At 45.2% G+C, this 21,133-nt stretch overlaps 1 protein-coding gene across 1 annotated transcript; it reads right to left on the bottom strand.

Moving 5' to 3' along the window:
• Positions 1–10,577: 10,577 nt before the first annotated feature.
• RPL11 (ribosomal protein L11) lies at positions 10,578–13,700 on the bottom strand. The gene is made up of 6 exons (XM_080921917.1): positions 13,657–13,700; positions 12,858–13,008; positions 12,153–12,259; positions 11,782–11,913; positions 10,851–10,961; positions 10,578–10,643 (listed from the first exon to the last, which is right to left on the bottom strand). The coding sequence occupies exons 1-6, from the start codon at positions 13,660–13,662 to the stop codon at positions 10,614–10,616; spliced, it is 537 nt and encodes a 178-aa protein (XP_080778043.1). The 5' UTR covers positions 13,663–13,700; the 3' UTR covers positions 10,578–10,613.
• Positions 13,701–21,133: the final 7,433 nt, after the last annotated feature.

Consider the following 21,133-nt stretch of genomic DNA (forward strand, 5'->3'; position numbering starts at 1 on the left):
CAGATTCTGATACCCCATCAGGGGGAAGTGTCAGCATCATATTCCCACTGTGTCCTAGCAACGCTCCTTTGCCTGTGGAGGAAAAGGACTGTTTGGCTTAAATATCTGGATCGCAGTCCATCACTGAGGGAAGCAGAGGTCATGGAGGAGCACTGCTTACTGGCTTGTTCTTCATGTTATGCTCAGCTTGCTTTCCTTATATAGTCCAGGACCACCACCCAGGGGTGGCACTGCCCACGGTGAGCTGGCCCCACATCACATCAATAAATAATTAATCAAGAAAAATTTCCATAGGTCAATCTGATGGAGGCATTTTTTCAGTTGAGGTTCCCTCTTCCCAGATGACTCTGATCTGTGTCAAGTTGACCAAAACTATATAGGAAATACTGATACTGACCCACGAGGGAAATCCTCCCCGAAACTTTGCTTCAAAATGTACTTCACAGACCTAATGAGAAAATACAGGCTTAGAGTGGGCACATACCCAGTGGGTGTGTAGAGGTTGCTCAGAGAACAGTCCTCACCCACATGAACATGCATAGGTGTGAATACACTCATACACACACACATACACATATACACACACATACAGAAACATTCACACACACACACACACACACACACACACACACACACACGCACATACTCTCTCTAATAAAAAGAAAAGCACTTGGGAGGCAGAGCTGAGTCAATCTCTGAATTGGAGGCCAATTGTGGTCTATATAATAAATTCCAGGACAGCCAGAGCTCCGAAGAAAGACTTTGTCTCAAAACAAACTAAAAAAAGAATTTTAGGGGATGGAGAGATGGCCCAGTGGTTAAGAGCACTGACTGCTCTTCCAGAGGTCCTGAGTTCAATTCCCAGCAACAACATGGGGGCTCACAACCATCTGTAATGAGATCTGATGTCCTCTTTTGGTTTGTCTGAAGAAAGCAACAGTGTACTCACATGAAAGAAAGAAAGGAAGAAAGAAAGAAAGAAAGAAAGAAAGAAAGAAAGAAAGAAAGAAAGAAAGAAAGAAATAAAGAAAGAAAGAATTTTAAAGAGAAAGATCAAAAGATCATGGGCTAGAGAGACTGCTCAGTGGTTAAAGCCCTGGATGCTCTTGTAAAAAAATCTGAGTCCAGTTCCCAGCACCCACATGGCCGTGTAAGACCTCCTGAAACTCCAGCTCCACAAGATCCAGTGCCCTCTTCTGGTTTCTGCAGGTTCCTGAACACGCATGATGCAGACAAAGTCATGTGGGCACATGCACATAAAATATTATTAAAGTAAAGTAAAAATTAAGAATAAGTATTAGAGAGAGAGAGAGAGAGAGAGAGAGAGAGAGAGAGAGAGAGAGAGAGAGTATAAAGCTACAACTGACCACCACAGTGGGCATGACAGTGACCATTAAAGCTGACCACATCAGTGACCAACAAGTGACCGCCCAGACTGACCATGGTGAACATTACAACTGACCACCTCACTGACAATTACAGTGAATATTAAGACTGACCACCACAGTGACCACAGTAACCACAACTGCTGATGACTACAGTGAGCACTGTAGCTGACCACCACAGGGACTGTGACTGACCACCACAGTGACCACAGTAACCACAACTGCTGATGACTACAGTGAGCACTGTAGCTGACCACCACAGGGACTGTGACTGACCACTACAGTTACTTCTATGGTTGTTCATCAAGGGGACTACTACGACTGACCATCTCAGTGACCAGTGTGGCTTCTCATCATCACAATGAACATTATAACTGACCGTCCCTGTGGCCACTTCAGCTGACCTTCAGAGTGGATACAAATGACCACCTCAGTGACCACTCTTTCTAACCATCACCCTGAATTCTACAACAGACAACAGCCATAGTGAATAAATGACCACCATGGCTGACCATGACAGTGTGCACTACAGCTGACCACACCAGTGACCACCACAATGACCAGGGTTCTCCAGAGGAACAGAGTTTAGAGTGAATGTGTGTGTGTGTGTGTGTGTGTGTGTGTGTGTGTGTGTGTATGTGCAGGGACTTATTAGAATGGCTTACAGGCTGTGTCCAGTTGGTCCAACAAGGGCTTTCTACCAAGGAAAGATCCAAGAATCCAGTAGTTGTTCAGAGTATGGGGCCAGATGTTGCAGATGGTTCCAACCACAGCAAGGGAATGGACTTGCAAGTGAGACTGAGGATTGAGAGCAAACAGACAAAAAGAGAGCTTCTCTTCCATGTCCTTTATATGGACTGCCACCGGGAAGTATGGCCCAGATTTAAGGAGGATTAGGGCTGGAGAGATGGCTGTGTGGTTAAGAGCACTGACTGCTCTTCTGGAAGTCTCGAGTTTAGTTCCCAATAACCACATGAAGGCTCACAGCCATCTCTAATGGGATCTGATGCCATCTTCTGGTGTGTCTGAAGACAGCTAAGGTGTGCTTATATACATAAAATTATTATATACATAAAATAATCTTTAAAAAAATCTGGATTAAACCCAGAGGTGGTGACATACACCTTTAATCCCAGTACTCAGGAGGCAAAGGCAGGAGCCAGCATAAAGCCTATAAATTCAGCCACATCTTCTGTTACACACATACCATTCTTAATTTCAGACACATTTTCTTTTTATTTTATTTATTTATTTATTTTTTTTTATAAAGTACACTGTAGCTGTCTCCAGACACACCAGAAGAGGGCATCAGATCCCATTACAGATGGTTGTAAGCCACCATGTGGTTGCTGGGAATTGAACTCAGGACCTCTGGAAGAGCAGTCAGTGCTCTAACCGCTGAGCCATCTCTTCAGCCCCCAGACACATCTTCTTTTGCACCCATCCACCCACCCTTTCTTCCTTCCTCTTATCTTTTCTCCTGCTGTTTGAGACAGGTTCTCCTCGGAACTCTTGCTCCTCTGCCTCTGCTCCCAGGTGCTAGAACTCCAGGTTCGAACCTGAGTGTTTGAGTTGGTGTGTGTACATATTAGTTGCAGGTGCCAGAGGTGTGCGATCCCCTGGTGCTGGACTTAAAGCCAGTGTGAGATACCAGATGTGGGTTTGGGGAACCAAACCGAGGTGTTCTGTAAGAGCTCAGTATTACCAAACGTTGATTCACAGAGCGAGACTATTCTGGTTCCTGTGACTCTGAGGAGGAAGAGTCCAGAGCCTGAGTCCTAAGATCAGACTCACCTGGGCTTGCTTCTGCTGACGCAGTCTACAGAGGATAATTCAGATGGGGCTGGGTCGGGATCAGATGAATTATTCACAACTCCCTCTGCCTCATATGCAGTGAAGGCTCAGGAGTGGGCCAGGAGTCGAGTTTTCTTTTAGGGTTTCTCTGATAATTTCATAATTGCGCATTCTGCAGTGCTAGAGACTGAACTCAGTTCTTGGCTTTGAGAATGCTTCTGTGATTGAAATTCTACCTCACACATGGTGGAGCAGGCTCAAAACGCAGCACGAATTTAAAATGGCTCGGAATAACATGGGGCGGGGCAACTAACAAAAAGGTGTCTATAGCACAGGCGTTTTCTTATAAAATCTTCAGAGTGCACGGACATATATGCAGACAGTTACTGGTGACAACTGTCTTTCGGGGAGTGTTTGTTATGTGTGAGGTCCTGGGTCTAAATCTAGCACTTAAACTCAACGCTTCTGAAACAAAATAAAACAGGCAGATGAGAAGGCTCAGCAGGTAGAAGCGTATGCCTTGTAAGCCCGGCAATTTGAGTCCAATTCCCAGAACCTACATAAAGAAAAGCAGTGAGTATGTAGATCTTCCTGAGTTCCCAGCCAGCCACAGCTAAATAGTAAGACTCTGTCTCAAAAACTGTTTGGGGGCTGGAGAGATGGCTCAGTGGTTAAAAGCACTGACTGCTCTTCCAGAGGTCCTGAGTTCAATTCCCAGCAACCACATGGTGGCTCACAACCATCTGTCATGAGATCTGATGCCCTCTTCTGGTGTGTCTGAAGACAGCTACAGTGTACTTACACATAATAAATAAATACATCTTTAAAAAAAAAAAAAAACTTGTTTGTGTTGAGGGGGCAGAAGGGCACATGTGCCATGTGGAGGCCAGAGAACAATTTTGTAGAGTTGGCTTTTTCCGCCTTTACATGGGCTCTGGAAATGTCAAGTGCACTTACTGTATGCTGAGCTCACTCACAGGCCCTGAATTAGTTCTTTAGTGTTGTTAATAGTAAAACTTTTTAAAGGTGGGTGGCAGTGGTACATATTTTCCCTGCACTCAGGAAGTAGAGTTGGGCAGATCTTTGAGTTCGAAGCCAGCCTGGTCTACAGAGCGGGTTCCAGGACAGCCAGGGCTTTTCAGAGAAATCCTGTGTCAAAAAAAGAAAAACAATATTAAAATCTTTATGTGTATGGGTGTTTTGCCTGCATGTATGTCTGTGTATTATGTTGTGTGCCTAATGCCTGCAGAGCCAGAAGAGGGCATCAGAACCCTTGGAACAAGAGGTAGAGATGGTTGAGAGTCACCACGTGGGTGCTGGGAATTGAACCAGGATCCTTTGAAAAGCAGCCAGTGTTCTAAACACTGAGCCATCTCTAGCCTCATTTGTTTTTTTAAATTTTGTATGTGCATCCATGTTCACATGACAGTGTACAACACTTGCTACAACAGTGTGGAGGAAGGTGACAGTCTTCAGGAGCTGGTTCTTTCCTTCAAACAGATGGGTTCTGGGTTTGAATTTAAGTGGTCACACTTGCTAACCTGATATCTCACTGGGCAGGTTTAGGGTTTCCTAACTTCACAACGGTGAGAAGGTAGTCTGGATTTAATAAGAAGTCTTTGAATTTTGACTGTTTTTCCAAACTAGCAGCCTGCCTTGGGGAAGACCCTCCTTCAGTCAGCCTTCCAGATGTGAGAGCAAGCAGTCAGCCTGGTGAGCTCTGTGGATGACTTTCACAGGTACTGGAGTGCTTTCAAATTAGAGTATTTCCAGCTTTCATTTGTAGGGTGAAAACCTGGAGTAAGCCAAACACATTTATATTCTAATTCTTGAAGGTGTCCCTGTCAGGAAGGGGTAAAATCTATTTTATCCAGGACTGAGACTTACAGGGCTTATAGGTGACTGACAGGCCTGTTCTGAGTTTAGTCAGATTCAAAGGCAACACAGGAGGAATAGGGGGTCACTGATGTTATCAGTTTGCTTTGTGGAATTTTGTTTTTTATTTTCAAACAGGTCTCACCCTGAGGCTCATGCTTGTCTCAAACTCATGATGTCCCTGCTAGACTCTTTCTTCTTCTTTTGCTCCCTCCTCCTCCACCACCTCTTCCTCCTCTTCATTTCTAAACAGGGTTTCTCTGTGTAGCCCTGACTACCTTGGAATAGACCAGACTGGCCTCTAACTCACAGAGATCTACCTCTGCTCTGAATGCTGGGATTAAAGGTACAGGCCACCATGCCTAGCTGGACATATTTAAATTAGGTGTATCGGAGGCTCCTTAGGTCAGGGATCAGTTCTCACCTTCCACCATGTGGGGTCAAACTTGGTTCTCAGTCTTGAAAGCAAGAACCCTTAAGTGATCTCACCACAGTTTTTCATTTAAATTTTATTCAGGGGCTGCTTGGGTATTTGTCTCTGTAGACTTAGTTGTTCACAAGACTGCCTTCATCTCAGTTTTTACCCTCTTGGAGGATTTAGAGAATATAGGCTAAAAGGGTAAAAAGTTGTTTTAATAACAACAAAAAGGGCTGGAGAGATGGCTCAGTGGTTAAGAGCATTGACTGCTCTTCCAGAGGTCCAGAGTTCAATCCCAGCAACACACAGTGGCTCACAACCATCTGTAATGAGATCTGATGCCCTCTTCTGGTGATTCTGAAGACAGTAACAGTGTACTCACATACATGAAATAAATAAATAAATCTTAAAAAAACAAAAACAAAAACAAAAAACCCCAAACCCTTGGACCAAAGAGATGACTCAGTGGCTTAGCACACAGCATATACTGTTCTTACTAAGGGTCTGGGTTCAGTTCTTTTAGCAGATGACAACCAATATCCCTGTCTCCGATGGATCTATTGCCTTCAAGGCTAACTGTCCTCACATACACATACCTCCCCTTTTACAATAATATTTGCTTAAAAACGGAAGACTCACAACCATGAGTTAAAGTGTGCTCACCCCTGGAGGGACCATCAGACACCATTCACGCACACACACACTCCTAGATTTACCTGTATCACCCCACTGAAGTTAACAATCACCATACACATGGGCTGGAGAGATGGCTCAGTGGTTAAGAGCACTGGCTGCTCTTCCAGAGGTTCTGAGTTCAAATCCCAGAAACCACATGGTGGCTCACATTCATCTGTAATGGAATCTGATGCCCTCTTCTGGTGTGTCTGAAGACAGCAACAGAATATATATGCACATATATGCATATATATAAAATCTTTAACAAAAAACAATCACCACAGGACTTCCTTTTGGCAGCATTGGAAGGTGAGCAGGTGCAGCTAATGAGCCACTATAGGAAATAAGCCTGTGTACCTGTCAGGGCCACACACTGTGTCTCACACATACACCAGAGGCTCCAGGTGCTCAAACTATGTATCTGAGCCTGTATGATAAACCATGTGTAGCATTCGAGCAGAACTGAGACTCAAAGAAACAAAACCTCAAAGACAACATAAATAGCACTATGAAGAGGTGGCTCATGTCTGTAACCTTGGCACTCAGGAGGTTGATGATGCAGGACCCCTTTGAGTTCTAGGCCAGCTTGGGCCACACACTGAGACAGTCTCAATCAGAAAAGCAGGATTTTTTTTTTTTTGATGGTGGTCACAATGGTAGTCAAAGGATTAGTTATGCTATCAAAAGCAATATTCAGGAAACCACGCAGGGCGCAGTAACTCCTCCATGGTTAAGCTGTTGACTCTCTTTCCCTTTCCATTGTCTTTGAAGCTTCTGCTGACTATCAAGTCCTATAGTTATATAAATATATGAATATATATCCTGGTTACCAGCCAGGTTGCACAGCGGTCCTTGACTGGTACAAACATCCTTTCTGCTCACTCTGGTCTGCAGCGGCAAGCCAGCTAGCTACATCTGTACCTTCAGGAGTCAAGTTCAGTCCTTGTGGTGCCCCAGGCACCTTGGGCCAGATTCCCCTCTGACAACCACTCTGGTTTCCATAACAAGTGCTCTCCGAGTAGCTCTGTACCCCCAGGCACTACCAGGTCTCCAGTGGCTGGCATCTTAAAACTGTTTGTAGGTAGTTTCTGGGCCCTTAACTCTTTCGGACTCGGGCCCTTCTGGTTGTTGGCATTAGATCGTCCCCCAAAGGTTGTCTGAAGCACCTCAGCAGGAGGTTGCATTAAAGGTAGGATGAGCCCATGGCTTCAGAAAAAAGCCAAATCCTCTAGAGAAGTATAGAGGGTCACAGGGGCTTGCCTACAGCCCTGCTAGCAAGGGAAACAGGTCCTTCTCCCCACACCATCTAATGGCTGGAAGACCCAGGAACTGGTCTCTGGAGTTTCTCCAGTGGGGATGGAGGTAGTATTACATAGCCACTTCCAGGAGAGAGTTCACTATCCCTCATTCTCTCAATGTTTAAAAACAAACCCGGAACACTGTTAACGAAGTGCCTAGCAGCTGTGTGTGTAACCCCAGAACTCAGGAGACAAGGACAGGAGGAGCCACATGCAATACTTCATATAAAAAAGAAAAAAACCAAACAAAACAAAAAACAAAAAACAAAAAAGAAACAAAAAAAAAAAAAAAACCTCCCCCCAAAGCAACACACATACACACACAAACCAAACTAGAAGACACCAACGTTTTTAGTATCTTGACTGGGAAGAGACCCTGTCACTTGATACTGAGATTATATCTAAACTATTAATCTAGTACAATGAATCATTATATTCATCTCTCACATCTTTTCAGAGATACCTGCATGGGGCCCACAGTGGCTCAGTGGGTAAAGGTGTTTGCATAGTAAGGCTGGTTTGAGCTGCACTCTCACAACCACTTAAAGGTGGGAAGAGGACAGACATAAGTTGTGAGGGCAGATTTGCTGTGACATATCCCTTCCCCACCTCACCCCACATTGGGAAGTAAAAGATCCCTAGACAGCGCTTACTCTTTCTTGCCCTTGTCTTCCCCACAGCTTCCCATCACCCTATCTGATCCCTTAGCCTTGCACATGGACCATTCATGACGGCATTATGTTTGACATCATTGACTGCACATAGAGCAAGTTGCTGATTACAAACATCTCTGGGGCTGGGAATGCAAACCACCGGCCTAAGCGTGCTTATGTCTCTGCAGGACGGGAGCTGTCCTGAAGGGTCTCTTTAGGCCTGTAACTCACCAGGCCTGGTATTTCTAAGTCTGCTCCTGGGACAGGTGCCTTATCCAAAAGACTGACGGAGCTCAATCGCCAAATTTTCATGACTAAGCTGGAGAAAATAACCATACAACAAAGTCACAAAACTTAGTTTATTAGCCATGTGTACTTAAGACACTATTCCACACCGTTCTGGCATCAGGACGTGGGCAGAGCATTAACAGTCTGCATGCTGGGCTGACGGGGACCTGAGAGTCAACAACTCCCAGGAGATCCACTTACTGTCCAGGCACTGGAGAGGGAAATCTCCCTGTTCCACTCTCCTGGAAGGGCCATGATCTGGGCAGTATCACACTGGTGGTTGAGAGGCAGGACTAAACTCTGCTTTCCAGTTCCACCAATGAACACCCAACACTACTTCCATTAAGCCAGAAGCCCAAGCAGTTTTACTGTTTTAATAGCATAAGCTTCGGTGGCAGGGACACTTGTTCTGCCAGAGGACTCAGGTTCAATTCCCAGCACTTGTGGGCTGGTTGCTCAACACCCATCCTTTGCAGAAGCATAACTAAGGGGAAAAAAAAAATCACCAATGCAAAGCCCTCCCAACTCTAGACAGCACAGCAGTACCCAATGTAGGCAGAGGTAGGTGGCTCTGAGTTCAAGGCCAGCCTGACCTACAGAAAAACCTTGTAAGATCTCTAGCTCCAGCGCTGGACCAACACATCGGTTTCCCGCCCACCAAGGCTACATTTCCTACAATTCTTTCTATACCGAGTCTTTTCAGGCTTCCTAATGCTTCAACCTGCTCATGTTGTGTTGACTCCCAATCAAATTAATTTTTGCTGCTTATTCATATTTGCAATGTTGCCAGTTATGAATTATAAATATCTAACATGCAGGAATATGCGGCCCTATGAAGAGGTCATGACCTGAGAACCATTGGTAAGAGGGACCTTCTGCAGCGCTTAAATCCTGTGTGCCTTCTCTATAATACAGGCTCCTAGTTTCTCACTAAGATAGCCTAGCAGTTTCGAGCGTGTTTACTCAAGTGACAATTACCTAATTCAGAGTAGCTGTGAGGCCACAGCTGTAGCTCCTCTGGCACTATGTAAACTGGGTGTGGTGCCACTGGATTCCAGCACCCAGGATGTGGAGGACAGTCACAGCTAGTTCCAAGTCACTCCAGTTGACCAAAAAAGTTGTCTTAAAAACAAACTTTGCTACTGAGGTCTCAATGAGCAAACAAGAGGCTGGAGGGACGACGGCCCAGTAGTTCTGAGCACTAGTTGTTCTGGTAGAAGACAGACTTGATTCCCAACATCCATGTGGCAGACATGGCACAACCCCATTTGTGGGCAGGTGTGTCATATGCCACCTGCATTATTTTGGCCTCCACTGGTAGCAAGTACAGCTTACAGGCAAGATATCCACCCACCTGCACTGGTGGTGCAATTAAGCTGAAATTAAGGGAAATTTAAATGTTGGGCATGGCCCTGTGCGCCTTTAATCCCAGAGCACAGAGGGCTCAGATTCTGAGTCATGTGTGATCAAGGAGTTCCAGTCAGAGCCATCAACATTCTCAGAACCTGGTGCTACCCATTAGGCACCTGCCTGGCTGAGTAATGGCTACTGAACTTAAGACTCATGCTCACACAGCATTGCCACCTACTGTGCCACCCACCAGTCCCCAAAATAACGGCTTTTGATTACTAGTTACCCGTATCTTCACATCAAACAAGCTAAGTGTTAATATGTTAGGATTCCATGTACAAAATTTGAGAAGTGGTCTAATGATCATTTCTGTGGAAGGAAACACATTTGCTCCAGGTTAACACAGCTAATCAAGGAAGGACTAATCAGACAATTTGCCTAACAAGCCCCCCTCCCCATGCAACTCAACCATGATCAGCATAACCAAAAATTTAGTCCTTAGCACCAGACCAAAGCTGTGGTCCCTTCACCACACCAAGTCACAAACAAGGGGGACACCTGCTGGGGATGGGATGTGGGTCACTAATCCAGCCTTTAATTACAACCAAATTCAAGCTGTAACCAACCCCATCCCACTCAAAACCCATTTAAACTGGACCACTGCACCATAGCCCATCCACAGGGCACTGGAACACATGCTCAGCTCTGAGCTGTGGGCAAACACGGGAGTCCAGGATGCAGGCTGCTGTGGCCAGCAGTTCTCATTGAGGCCTTAAGTGCTCGAGGTCCAGGATCTGAACGTGGCCGGACTCCTTTCACAAACACACAACTGTAACACGCATTTCTGAGAAAATTTTATTGGTCTTTTGGATAAAATTTATTTGCCAGGAAGGATGATCCCATCATACTGAAAGAGAAGAAATTGTATGTTTTCAGAACAAGTGTAAACAGCAAGAACTGCAGCACAGCCTGACTAATGTTTGAGAACCTGATTCCAGATACAAGACCTTCTCAACCACCAACCCTGGGAGCCATTGACCAAACTGCCCAAATATTCCTCCGTTACACAAGCTCCCATCCCAACACACCAGTTCACTGGGATAGTCAGCTTTACCTTCTGCTGGAACCAGCGCATGGCCTCCTCTTTGCTGATTCTGTGTTTCGCCCCAATGCAGCCTGTTCTGCGCTTCTTGTCTGCGATGCTGAAACCTGGCCTACCCAGCACCTGTGCCAGAATAACCAACAGTCATCTAGCCAGCTTCGGGGTGGGTGGACAGACAAGACTCAAGCATCAGAGACTGGTCTTCAAGCCATCTAGAAACTGAATGGATTCTGAAGACCAGGACCTCCGTTGGACAGAACTGCCATCAGCTACCCAGACAACACAACAATCACTAAACATACACCCAAGGGCTCTTCCCCAACTGGTCTCTAACCTTGTACCAGTCTAAAGAGGGGTCCGACTCCCTTGACCTCTTTGGGCCTCCAGGCACTAACGTGGTGCATGCTGGGAATTCAAGGCCAGCTTGGACTGTAAACCAAAGACCTTGCCTCAAAACAAAACCCTACAACATGTGCAATGTGGAAAAATGCAAGGTTCCCAAAAGCACAAAGAACCGCCTTGGTTCAGAAGCACTTCCCAGAGAAAGCCCTAACACACTGATGTGAGGCACCTGGCTCTCACAAGGAAAAGCATTGTGCTAACAGTCATTTCCACATGAAAATCCCCATTTGAGTACAGTCTGCACCCCCCCCACATCTATTCCCATGCCTTCCCCACGGAACTAAGGGGATGAGTGGAGACAGGGTAGCCAACACCAGGGGTAAAGACAGCACAGGGTTTACCCAGAGAGCTTTGCAACAGCAGAGACCAGTCAGCTCTGTGTGGCACACTTGCTAAAACAAGGCCCTTTTCTTAAGGGGGATACACAGGCAGACAGGACAGGAGGCTTCATCCATCCCAACACAAGACAGCACATGTGAACGACAGAGGAACAGCAGCCCCCCCTTCCTCACAGCCAGCCTACGATCAAAAGTCTACATACCACATAGAAATCCAGGCCATAGATGCCAATGCTTGGGTCATATTTGATGCCCAGGTCGATGTGCTCCTGAATCCCAAACCCGAAGTTTCCAGTATCGGAGAAGTTATTTTTCCGAAGTTCGTACTCTCGCACCTGAGGAGACATAAGCAGCGACCCTATTACTCACCGTGTTTGAGTGGACCGATGAGCTCAGACAACACCCAGTAGGCCCAGAGCACAGGCTACTCTCCTCTAAAACCAAGTCATCTCTCTACAAATTTTATCAGATTATCCCTGCTTCCAAAGGGCAGAGAAGATCCCAAGGACAGAAATCCTTACGGTATGTAACCCCCATCTGACACTGCAGCCGCCTCCACCCCGACCAGTCTTACCTTCAGGCCTTTTTCCAGAATCTCCTCTGCTTTGGCTCCACGGACTGTGCAGTGAACAGCAATTTTTTCATTCCTCCGGATGCCGAAGGACCTGACAGTGTATCTAGCTACAGGAAGGGGACACAGAGGCAGGTAACGTCTTACTTTCGCTGTACTGCATCTAATGTGTTAACTCCACCAATAACAGATTTCTAATCTATCCAGCCTGACTTCAACTAAGAACACTACAAGCTCCAGAGTTCATGACCATAGTTAAGTCAAACACAACTTAGGAGGGCTGTTATGTTCCTTGAGACAGGATTTCAAATGTAGCCCAAGCTGGCCCTGAACTGACAGCAATCCTCCTGTTTCAGCCTGGGTACTGGTATTAAGAAACAGTATCTAAACCCAATCACAGACCACCCATAATCACACTTGCAACAGACTCCACATTTCAAGCCCATTAGCCCCTCCCATGTGGCCAAACACAGAATCACAGTTCATTTTAAGGAAGCTGAGGTAGAGCCAAAAGTTGAGAAGCTAGAGAGATAACTCGGTGGTTTTTAAGTGGTCCTAAGTTTAATTCCCAGCACCCACATGGTGGCTCACAACCATCCGTATAACAGGATCTCATACCCTCTTCTTCCATAGGCATACACCCAAATTAGAGCACTCACACAAACAAGAATATTAAAAATCTGTGTTCCTGTCAGACGTACCACTCACCTTTGGAAAACACAGGGGTCTGGCCTGTGAGCTGCTCCAACACCTTGGCTGCCCGGGTCAGTCTGTCTCCGCTCTCCCCCACACAGATATTGAGGCAGAGTTTGCGGATGCGAAGTTCCCGCATGGGGTTCTCCTTTTCGCCCTGATCTTGCTGCAGAAAAGAGTAAGACAGCCGTCAACAACCTCACGACTCGTCCAAGTCGAGAAGCCAATGTCTTCTCCACGCTGATTCCTATTGTCCCGAATCCTACGGACTAAGGACTAGTAAGGTCCCAGTGTTTGGGGCGGATGAGCACTGAGAGTAAGCCTGAATCCTAAGGGGGTCGATGTGTAGGCTAATAGATACTAGAGCTTATAGGAAACCAGTCAGAAAAAGGAGAATACAATGTAACCCTAAAAAAGCAAACTACAGGAAACCAGCCTATGCGACAAGCCCTCCCCCTTCCAAAGCTGTCTGCAAGCTACCACCAGCCCTGAGTGGGGACCCGGAGAAACTCCCCAGCACCAAACTAGCTTCAAGTCCCCTGGGCCGAGACCCTTCATGGGGCTCAGCACGCTCCGCTCGCACACCCGGGAGCCCCCAGACCCCGCGTCTGGGCCGCTGACCTGAGCCTCATTCCTAGGGTGGGCGGCGATGTGACGGGCGAGCCCTGCGCCCGCACAACCCTGCCGGTCTTAATGCCACCAGCATCGCGGGCTCCGTCCCCCTCCAGCCACCGGCAAAACAGCCCGCGTGGGCTCCGCCCGCCGCGGATGGAGATGGATGAAAGAGAGGCAAAACCAACTCAGGCCTACTCACCGCCATGGTGGAGAACAGGAAGAGAGAGTGAAACTTCCGGTCCCGTGGCCTTATGGGTCAGGAGGCGGGCTTTTCTTCTAGCCTGACAAACGAGGTGAGAGTGGGAAAGAGAGGCATGGCTGTCGTGGCGCTGCCTCCTCTAGTGGACCGTCTTCGAAACTGCAGTCATCTCGGGCAAAAGACCAAGTCTTGGGTTGTCTAAAGCTTTTGAAAAGCAGGTAGACTAGTACGTTCTTGAGTCCATGACATGACTCCCAAGAAGAGTCTCAGAACCTGTTGGTTCTTGACTGATGTCACTGGCCAAATTCCATTAAGCCAGCTAAGCAATGGCCTAGAGAGAAGACTTAACGGTTAAGAACATGGTTGTCCTTGAAGTGGACCTTGGTTTGCAAAGTTCCCATCATATATACACGACATTTCAAAACTGGTTGTAATGCCAGTTTCAGGGAGACAGATGGCTCTTCTGGCATCTACAGACACCAGGCCATGCGTGCACGGAGGCAAAAACACCCATATGAATAAAAAATGTAAGCAACATTTTAAAATAAGCCAGACCGGAGATGGTACAGTAATTTAAAATTCTTCCAGAATTCCTGAATTCAATTATCAGCAACCACATGGGGGCTCACAATCAGCTAAACTGATGCTCTTGTCTAGTATGCAGGTGTACTTGCAGAGAGATCACTCATTTACATAAAATAAGCAAAAAGATAAAAATAAACTGTACAGCTTCTATGCAATTTATCTTGTAACAATGTTAAATTAGAAGTTATACAAATCAGAGTAGTAACTTAAATTAGCTGTTCCAATCTGATGCCCTTGTGTTCCCTCTGAGGAGACCAGGCCCACATTTGCAAGGACATATGTGCAGGAAAAGCTTTAATATAGATAAACTAATAAATGATAACATTTGAAAATAGAGTCTTGAGCTGTGAATACAGGCAGGTATGTTTTTGATCCAACTAGCTAGTTACTAATTAAAATTATTCCAGCCTGGTTTTTTTTTCCCCCTGTTTTCTTTTCTTGGGTTACTGGGCAAATTCAGAAAAGTGTGCAAGTTGTTACTTTTATGATTAATACAAACCTGCAACATCCAAGCAACACCTGCCTTCCAAAAGAGGTATAAGACATTGTAGCTAAAAGAGAAAGGACATCTGAGATAAGAAATAGAGAGAGGGAAATAAAGAGAAAGAGGAGATCTTAGGATGGCTTACAGATGAGTCTGAGACAAGAGCATCAGTCATATATTATAGGAAACACCCCCTTCCAGGATTACATTGAATCCTTAGCAGCTGAAGTCAAGGATGAGGACCACCATGATCCACATCCCAGGCCGACCTCCTTGAATCAGCCAGTTTCTCTAACAGAAATGCATGGGCAAAGAACACATGTGCCTTTGGTAGAAAAAAAGTCTATCCTCTCCTTCCTGCTGCCCCCATTACCCTTCTCTAATCTACGCAGGGGAGTCAGATGCCACCCAGAATTTCCATGTTGTTCTGGGAAGCTGGGGGTATGAGGAGAGTAAAGAGAAAACGCTTCTCCTTCCACTGAACATTGATGGCCAGATGAGAACAGGGGATTCTGTTAGAGTCTCAGGTGTGGCAAAGCAGAGGGAGGTGCTTCCTCAGAACTTGGAGTGAGGCAGAAGGTAAAACCCTTGCCATGCAAGGCTGATGGTTTCAGTCCAATCCCCAGAGCTCACGTAAAGGTGGAAAGAGAGGAGTGACTTCACAACGCTGTCTTGTAATTTTCACATACCGGCACACAAAGCCTACACATGCAAGTAACGAGAATTTTGGTTTCTTTAAAAACCCAGTTATGTTATAAGATTATGTTTTTGTTTTGATGCCAGGTGGGGGATATAGGGCTGCTTCAGATTATCCACAGTCACTAAACGTGGTTTATCTCATGCTCTAGAGGGGGCATGAATTTTGCAAGCTGTAAATAGTTTATGTTTAGAATTCTGGAGACACTTAAGAGAGTATAGATTCAAGGGGCCCACGAGAGCCTGTGGCAGCTGTTCTTCCCCATGTTGTTGCTCCCCGATTGCTGCTGCTACTGCTGTTGCTGCTGCACTGACTGCTCTTCCAGAGGTCCTGAGTTCAATTCCCAGCAACCACATGGTGGCTCACAACCATCTGCAATGAGATCAGATGCCCTCTTCTGGTGTGTCTGAAGACAGCTACAGTGTACTCATAAAATAAATAAATAAATCTTAGAGAGAGAGAGAGAGAGTGTTTGTGTGTTAATCTTGAGCAAGTGCTGCACTGGCAAAAGACTGGCCTTGGATTACAACATCATCACCTGTTTTCTGATTGTAATAATTGTGCAGCACATGCCTGCTAATGATGCTGATCATGATTATGATGTGATGTGGCATCCTATAGAAATGATAAATCTGAGGCATCTTAAAGATGCTATTATTTCATATAGAATGCATTCCCCTTATGTTAAACGGATAGTAATTCACTGGGCTACTCATAATAGCCCACTTAGACTGGTAACCACACATCTACTGGAGCCTGCTTCTTCAGAATTCCAGCTTATATAAGTCCAGCTGAACCACTCAGTCTTGTTATATATATAATAAATAATTCTTTTTTTTTAAAGGCATTTGGAGGAAGTGGATTACTGTAGGGGTGGGCTTTGAGGTCTTCTAGTTCCTAGTGCCTAGTGCTTAGTGCCTAATCCCTGCCCAGTGTGGATTCAGAGTCTCCTCCTGGCTGCCTTTGAAGGACAGTTTCCTTCTGCTGTCTGCAGATCAAGATGTAGAACTCTCAGCTCCTCCAGCACCATGTCTGCCTGTCACCATAATGATAATAGACGGAACTTCTCAAACATAAACCAACCCCAATTAGATGTTTGCCTCTATAGGAGTTGCCTTGGTCATGTTGTCCTTTAAGGCAATGAAACCCAAACTAAGACACATGCTTTTGTACATATCCTACATAAAATAAATTAATCAAAATCAATAAAAAAATTCAAACCTTAAAAAGTAGTTGGGGATGTATCTCAGTTGGTAAAGCAATTTTGAAGTACATACAAAGCCCTGGGCTCCACATTATTCTACTTTAATCCTGTTGCTATGAACGAGCACTCTGACCAAAAGCTAACTAGGGGAAGAAAGGATTTATTTCATGTACTAGGTTATAGAACATCATCATGGGAAACTAAGGCAGGAACTCTATGCTTTATGAATTCTGGTCAGTCTCTGAATCATGCTTAGCTAGCTTTATTATGTAGTCCAGGATCATATGCCCGGGAATGAAACCACCCACAGTGGACTGCACCATCCCACATCAGTTAACAATGGAGATGTCTCTCCCATACATGCCCATAAGCCAATTGCATCTAGGCAATTTTCTCAATTGTGGTTTCTCCCCTAAGGTGACTTGTAGGCTGTCTCATGTTGACAATTAAGACAAACCAAGGCACATCCCCAGAACTACACAGCCTGAATGTGATGGTCCAAGCCAGTAATCTCAGTGCTTGGGAAGTGGAGGCAGAAGGCACAGAAATTCAAGATCATTCTCAGCACCACACCATGAAATATTTCCAAGAAATAAATAAAATAATTCAGATGTAATAAAAAGAGTATCTCTTCATGTTCCCTGAAGGGAACAGTTGAGGATCAGAAATGGATTGCCTACCACCCAAGATACAAGAACAATCCCTCCCCTCATATTTTTGAGACAGGGTCTGTAGATTGTCCTGAAGCTGCTTGTATTTTAATGTTAATTCCACTTCCCCAAGAAGGGCTGCCTAGTCATATGACTCCAACTGAACCTTCCCATTTTAATTAGTAAAATAAAGGAAAGCCAGTGACTGAGCAGGGTGAGGGAGGTGGAGAGAAGGGAGGTCTAAAAGGTCAGAGGATGAGAGGTCAGAGGACTGAGGGTAGAGATCGTGGCAACATGGAGTTTCCCAACCACCAGCTAGGCCCAGGTGGGATTGATTGGTGTTAAAAATCGATGAGCATTAAGGATTTTATAAGTCTAATATCTCATATAGAAGGGCAGTTTGTATCTTTGTCTATTTGATGAATTCTTGTTGTGTAGAGTGTTTGTAGATTGAGAGTTGAATATATAAACCTGAGTGAAAAGCAATCGGGCTGTAGAGTTGTGTTTATGTTGAGTTTCAGGATAAACGAACACCCGGGACGGAGGTGAAAGGTAGGCGGAGGAAGACTGCCAAGGGAAGGGAGTTGTACGGTCAGAGTTGGGCCTGAGGAGTGAGACCTCGGGGCTGATAGATCTGCAACAAGGGTCTTACACATCCCAGAATGGCTTTGAATCCTTAGTAACCAAGGGATGACCTTGAACTTCTGATCCTTCCACCTCTACTTCCTGAGTACTGGAATTACAGGCATGCTCTACCACATTTGAGTTATTAGTGGGGTAGATCAACCCAAGGGCTTTGCTCATCCCTATCCAAAAGTCCACTTAGGAGCGGAAAGTGGTGTTGGACACCTTTCATCCCAGCATTCAGGAAGCAGAAGTAGGGGGTCTCTGAGTTCAAGGCCAGACTTTTGGGTGTGGGATGGAGTTCTCTTCAGTATTTATGGTTGGCAGGGAAACAATCCAATCCGGGTGGAGTAAGACTGAAACTTGGTTCAGTTTGATTCAGTGTCCATCACTAGTTCGAACTTCAAGAGTCTGACACCAGTTCATTTATTTTAGCCAGACTGAAGCACAGACCAACTCTGAGGGGAAAAAAAAGTCTTCTGGTAACAATCAACTCACTCCTAACCGTACAATAAATGTAAGACATGTTTGTATTAAAACCCCTTACAAAGCACATCTGCCTTCTTTCACAAGGATGGATACTGCCCAAGATTTAGGGTCTAAAAATCTTGACCAAGGTAAGCATAATCTCCGTGTGAATCAGGATTGGCCTGGCCCTAAAATGATATAAAAGTCACTTAGGCTGCTAGAAAGCACAAGTAATGTCACTCATAAGGATGGGTTTTGGGCTGGAGAGATGGCTCAGCAGTTAAGAGCACTGACTGCTCTTCCAGAGGTTCTGAGTTCAAATCCCAGCAACCACATGGTGGCTTACAACCTTCTGTAATGTGATCTGATGCCCTCTTCTGGTGTGTCTGACAGCTACAGTGTACTTATATATAATAAATGAATCTTTAAGGAAAAAAAAAAGGATGGGTTTTATGGCACTGCTCAAAATTTAGGGGGAAAGGGTCTGGAATAAGTAAAGTATAAATTCCAAGACACACGTGCATAGCCTGGCCCAACAGATAGCAAAGGATCAGCAGGTGGAAAACTACATTCATTCCCAGCTCTAGAAAGAAGGCAGGTGTGGTGGCTATTCCTGGTTGTCATCTTGACTATATCTGGAATGCACTACAATACAGAATTGGAAGTTTCACCTGTGATCCAGCTCTTAAGGCTGGAAGACACAAGTTTCTGACCTGGATCTTGGCATGGAGCTCTTGAGGCATAGTGGCCATGAAAAGTTTAGGCCCAGTCAAGGTAGTACATACCTTTAATCCCAGGAGACTAAGGCAAGGAGATTTCTAAATTCAAGGTCAGCCTGGGACAAAGCAAGTCCTAGATCCAGGCATGGTGGTACACACCTTTATTCTGGGCCATACCTTCTGCTGGAGGTCTACATAAGAACATTGGAAGAAGGAAGACTCACTCTTCTTAGACTGCTTGCACTTACTCGCCAGCACATCTATTGGGACCTACTTCTACAGAAGACCAGCTGAAACAACTAGTCTTGTGGGACTGAACAACTACTAGATTCTTGGACTCCCATGCACAGCTGCCCATTGTTGCATTAGTTGGGCTACAGACTGTAAGTCATCACAATAAACTCCCTCATTTTTGAGAGACATTCCATACATTCTGTTACTCTAGAGCACCCTGACTAATACAACAGGTAAATCTCCTTCCTTTGAAAGGAGCCTGTGTGTTTACTTTCCTGGCCTTTCTGGTGCTTATCTGTATACATGAGGACCTCTGCCTTCTACAAGCCTCATCTACGTTCCAAGACAGACAGACAGACAGTGATATAGACTCTGTCTCAAAAATGAACAGTAACAAAAAAGTAGATTGTGAGCTGGGTTGGTGGCTTACTTTGTAATTCCTACTTCCTGGAAGGCTAATTCCTACTTCCTGGAAATAGGGGCGTTGTGCACTCAAGGCCAGCCTGGTCAACATAGCAAGACTGTCTCAAAATATAAGAAGAGAGGGCTGGAGAGATGGCTCAGTGGTTAAGAATGATTATTATTCCCCAAAGGACATGGGTTCAATTTCCAGCACTCACATGATAGCCCAAAACTCTTTCTGGTGGATCCAATGTTGTGGGCATGCAAATAGTACACAGACATATGTGCATGCAAAATATTCAAGCACATAAAATAAAATAGAAAAAACTAGTATATAATATACATATAATATACATACACATATATGCATATATACATATTATATGTTTAAAAGTTGGGGATACAACTCAGTAGTAGAGAGCTCATCTAGCATGTACAAGGTCTTAGGTTGAATCACCAAGACACACAAAACCAAACACTAGGTTATTCCTTTTTTAATTTGTTTGAGAATGTAGCCTCCTGCCTCAGACTTCAAGAGAGCTGGAGTCAGACCTGAGCCACCAGCTCCAACAATGGATGACAATCTCCAAATTACTTTCCTTATAAAATTCAAACAGAACTGACCTCATCATGGTCTGTAAATCTAAGCCAGTAGTTCTCAATGATGGTTTGTCTATGCTCAGCCCAGGGAATGGCACTATCAGAAGGTGTGGCCCTGTTGGAGTAGGTGTGTCACTGTGAGTACAGGCTTTAAGACCCTCATCCTAGCTGCTTGCAAGTCAGTTCTGCTAGCAGCCTTCAGATAAAGATGTAGAACTCTCAGTTCCCACACCATGCCTGCCTGGATGCTGCCATGCCCCCTGCCTTGATGATGATGGACTGAACCTCTGAACCTGTAAGCCTGCCCCAATGAAATGTTTTCTTTAGAAGAGTTGCTTTGGTCATGGTGTCTGTTCACAGCAGTAACACCCTAAGATATTTCATAGCTGCAAATTTGCTACAGTTATGAATAATAATGCAAATATCTGATCTACAAGGTATCTGATACAAGACCCCTGTGAAAAGGTCTTGGACCATCAAGGGTCATGACCCACAGGTTGAGAACCACTAATCTACACTGTTTTGAGATTTGTTCACATGTACTCTCTCTCCTCTTCCTCCTTTCCTCCCCTCATCTATTACTCCCTCCTTCTTTCCTGATTTCTTCAAAAGCTAGACAGAGAAAAAAAACTCAATTGACCCACCCGAAGTCCCTCCTGTTTCTGCCTCCTTCAGACTACTCTACTACAGAGTTCAGTGCGCCACTCAGCGGAGCTCACGTCCTGACAGACAGGTGAAGCACTTGCTCCATTCTGATGTCGCCAGTAAGAACCAGTTGAGACCCTTGAGCTATACGTGTGGTTTTGTCTA

This window comes from Micromys minutus (assembly GCF_963924665.1).
Source record: "Micromys minutus genome assembly, chromosome: 9".
Lineage (NCBI taxonomy): Eukaryota > Metazoa > Chordata > Mammalia > Rodentia > Muridae > Micromys > Micromys minutus.